Genomic DNA, 4,121 nt, shown 5'->3' on the forward strand with positions numbered 1-4,121 from the left:
ACCAGATTTGTCACTAGCAGCTCCTGGAAGCAAAGGCAGAGGCCCAGCCTGCTCCACCTGCTCTGCAGCATGGCGAATAAAAGAGATCACAGCTACCAGAAGAAGCTTGCCTACCTTCATCCTTGAACTAACACGGCTACAACCAGCAACCCTGCATCCACCCACGTGTGACTCAGCCCCTCTCCCATGGGCACTCGCCCTTTGAACTACTGCACGGCCTCCACGCCAGGGGATTCTGCTTGTTGCCGTCAGCCTGGAGTCAGATGAGTTTGGTCTGGAAGTGCCTAAACAAGGCTTGGGAAGGCCCGTCAGGTTGGGAGCTGGTCTGACATGAGCGCAGCAGCAAGAAGCAGCCCACCTGGTGAAACAATTCAGAAAGGTCTTTTCAGCCTATCCGGGGATGACGCACTGAGGGGGACAGTGAATAGAGACCCCACTGGGAAAAATCATAGGGGAGCATTGGCGCCAGATCCCCCAAAAGCTCCAAAAAGCCATGTGAAGGGATGCTAGCAGATGGGGTAGTAAGAATCTGGAAGTGCCTGGTGAAACCCCATCCTCGTGGTCGCCAAAAAGGATGGGACCTTGCAGGTTTGTATTGATTTTAAGAAAGTAAAGAGCATAGGGTGCCTTGATGCTTACCCCATAGTTATGGGGGAGGGTTTGCTGGACAGGATGTGTGGGGGAGAGAGTTTAAAGCCATACTGGCAAACACCCCTAGAAGCAGATGCCCAGGAGAAGCATTGGCCACCCCACAGAGGCTTTGAGAGTTTGTCCAGGTGCCATTTGGCCTGCACGGAGCAGAAGCAATGTCCCAGCACCTGATGGATCCAAGGTATTGGCACCTCATCGGGGAGACATGGCTGCACCCATCGACGATGTGGCAGTGTACCCCGAGACCTGGGAGGAACACACGCAGCATCTGGCGGCAGTGCCAGAAGAGTTGTAAGCTGCAGGCCTGACTGCCAACCCCCCAAACATGTGCAAGAGGACACTCCATATTAAGGCTTCCAAGTAGTGGGGGAAAGATACAACCACTGATAGATGAGGTGCAGGCCGTAAGGGCTCATAATGTGCCCTGAACAAAAAAACAAACGTGGTTCTTTCTGGGGCTGGCCAACTACTACCGCCATCTAATACCTTGACTTTTGGACATATCCCCGCGGTCCGAGCTTACCAAGGACTCAGCCCCAAATAGGATTAGCTGGACAACAGAGGCCGAGGAAGCCTTCCAGCGGGTCAGGGAGGCACTATGTGCCCTCCAGACTTTTCAAAACCCTTTCCGGTACAGTCAGGTGTGACTCTGGTCTGCACTGGGTGCCTGGCCCTCGTGGCGCCCAGGCTGCTGGAGCAGCTGCTGTGAGCCCAGGCCCGGCTGCCTGGCGCTGGGCTCCCTGGGCTCAGGGGCCTTTGGGGAGCACAGCTGTGACCCTCAACAGACCTAGCACTGGCCTCATGGGGGGGTCTGCCTCTCTTCCCCTGGCTCTGGGCAAGGCCTCATCCATGGGGGAGGCTGGGCCTGTGCCAGCACCTGCTCCACGTATGACCGCACACGGACACCTGCACCTGGAGAGAAACCAGCCCCGGGGCTGTGGCAGGTTTTGCAGCACTCGCTGTGTCCTTACTTGGCTCTTCTCACAGCTGGGGGGTTTACAGACTTTTATCTGTGGTCCTGACTTTGCGCGTGTGGTCAGTCCGCATTTATCCTGTGATTCAACAATGAACTGCACCATGTACATAACGTGTGGCATGGCCTGGGTCTCCCATCCACGTGGTGCCCATGCCCCACTCTGCTCATCTGGCAGCAGCAGATGTAGACAAACACATCTTCCCCTTCCCCAGTGGAAGATTACAGAGGAAGGAAGGGAGGGTGAAAGCGCAGGTGATGCAAAGGCTGCTCTTGGCCGCAGTGGCCTGCCCAGAGCGGATATGCTGCTACCGTGGCATTCGTGGAAGTGCTACCCCTCAGCAGGGAGGGGAGGGGGGGTTGCAAATATATTTCATGGACATTAGGGCTGGAAGGGACCTCAGAAGATCAAGTCCAGCCCCCCGCCCCAAGGGCAGGAAGTCAGCAGGGGTCACGGGATCCCAGCAAGAAAAACATCCAAATTTCTCTTGAAGGTGTTCAAAGTAGGTGCTTGAGCCACCTCTGGTGGCAGGGCTTGGGGACTTGGACAGTAAAGAAATTCTTCCTTATGTCCAGCCTGAAACAGCCTTGCAGTAGTTTATGACCGTTCAACCTCATCATCCCTTGGGGTGCTCTGGTGAACAGATCCTGGTGAACACCCCGATAAACTTATAGGGGGCTATCAGGTCTCCCCTGAGCCTGCGCTTTTCCAGGCTGAGGAGTCCCATGGCTCTCAGCCTGTCGTTACATGTATATAGCTGTATCTCTAGCACCCTGCCAAGTGACTCTTGTGGTTTACTGGGCAGACCAAAGCACACTATGACAGTTAAGCCACAAAAACTGGTTACACAATTTGCACTGCACGCCCATCTCCATTTCCATACTCCCCTCCTGCCCCAGGCCCGCTGCACAGCGCACGGAGCCCCAGGGCCGGTCCCAGGTGCAGGGGGGCTGGAGCAGGGTATATCTGGGACCAGGGCTGGTGCAAAGCCCAGCATGGGGGTCTGGCTCTCCTGCTGCTACCGTCTGGGGGGTGAACCTGGGCGGGGGCAGAACGGGTTCCTGGGTGTGCGAATGCAACAGTCGCTCAGGCCGCTCTGGATTAAGACCCCGCAGGGAAGGGGCCTGGTGCCAGGGTGCTGCCCCTGGCCCTGGGGGTGGCAGTAGGAAGTGTAACCCTGGCTGTGTCGAGCGCTGCTGCGTGCTGGGCTGTGCCGACCCGGGACTGCTGGAGCTGGCAGGCCAGGACCCTTCTCACAGGCAGCGCCCCGCGCATCAGGCAGCGCTGTGTCCCCACTGCGGTGCCCGCCGGCATCCTGTCACAGCCCATCCCACCTGTGGTCCTGCCTGCTGGCGTCACAGCCTCGGGGAGACGAGGTTCCTTGCAGGGAGATGCTTGGGGGCCTCCAGCTGATCAGCATCGGGGCCTAGCCCCCGCTGCCCTGCAGGGTACATGAACTGGCATCTTGGGGAGGGGGACGAGGATCAGGAGTCAGCCTGGGGGGTAGAGATCTCCCAGCCCTGCAGGTGACTGGCCCCCCACCCCCCATTCTTTCGGCACCGACCCCATGTCTGTCTGTCCATCTCTTTGGTTTAGAAGAGGTGGCCATGGCTGCTGACCATGCTAACATCGCTGTCAACGAGCTGTATGACACGTGCCCACCCCATCCCTGGCTGTGGGTGTCACGGTCCCCAGGCTGGGGTGTGCTTGGGTCCCCGGGGGCAGAGGTAGCAGCAGGAGGGGGGTCTCAGGGCCAGGGGGAGCAGATGGTCCTGAGTCCTGCCTCCCCCCCCCGGCCGTTGGATACGCAGACGCCGCCGTCTTCACCACAGGGTCCTGGTGTCCATGCTGAGGAACAAGTTCTCTTGGACCCCAACTGAACAAGGGGGAGCAATTGGTGACAGACGGGGGGGACAAGGCTGACCTTTTCAATGAGTTTTTTGCCTCAGTGTTCCTGAACAGGGCTCAGGATAAGTCTCCTAGTGGGCTCTTAGATGGGCATCAGAGGGACACCAGCCCACCAACCGTTGATGCTGACTTGGTGCAGGCACGTGGGTGGAGGGTCCTGTCGAGTCGGCAGGGCTGGGCAAGCTGCACCCGAGGGCACTGAAGGAATTGGCGGGTGTCACAGCAGAGCCACTGGCACGGCTGTTTGGGCGCTCGGGGCAGGTCCCGGAGGACTGGAAAAGGGCCAGCGTGGTCCCTGTTTTCAAGAAGGGGGGAAGGAGGATCCGAGTAGTTACAGGCCAGTCAGTCTCACCTCCAGCCTTGGACAGGTCATCTCTGCGGGAGTCCAGCAGGAAAAATAATGCAGCAGGGAAACCAGCCTGGATTCATAGCAGGTGGATCATGCCTGACCGGTCTGGTTTCACTCTACAACGGGTCACAAAACGCTTGGATGCAGGAGTGGAGGTGGATGTCGTTTTCTTGGATTTTAGCACAGCCTTCGGTACGGTATCTCATCCCATTCTCATAATAAATGAAGAGGCTGTGACG

At 58.0% G+C, this 4,121-nt stretch overlaps 1 protein-coding gene across 1 annotated transcript in view; it reads left to right on the plus strand.

Annotated features, from left to right (window-relative positions):
* Positions 1–856: 856 nt before the first annotated feature.
* Positions 857–4,121, plus strand: part of RRP12 (ribosomal RNA processing 12 homolog) — a 24,826-nt gene continuing 21,561 nt past the window's right edge. Inside the window, exon 1 of the mRNA XM_019502136.1 lies at positions 857–942. Within this exon, the coding sequence (XP_019357681.1) occupies positions 857–942 (86 nt within the window). The remainder of the gene's footprint in view (positions 943–4,121) is intronic.

This window comes from Gavialis gangeticus, unplaced genomic scaffold (genome assembly GCF_001723915.1).
Source record: "Gavialis gangeticus isolate Ggan-Ray unplaced genomic scaffold, GavGan_comp1, whole genome shotgun sequence".
Classification (NCBI taxonomy): Eukaryota; Metazoa; Chordata; order Crocodylia; family Gavialidae; genus Gavialis; species Gavialis gangeticus.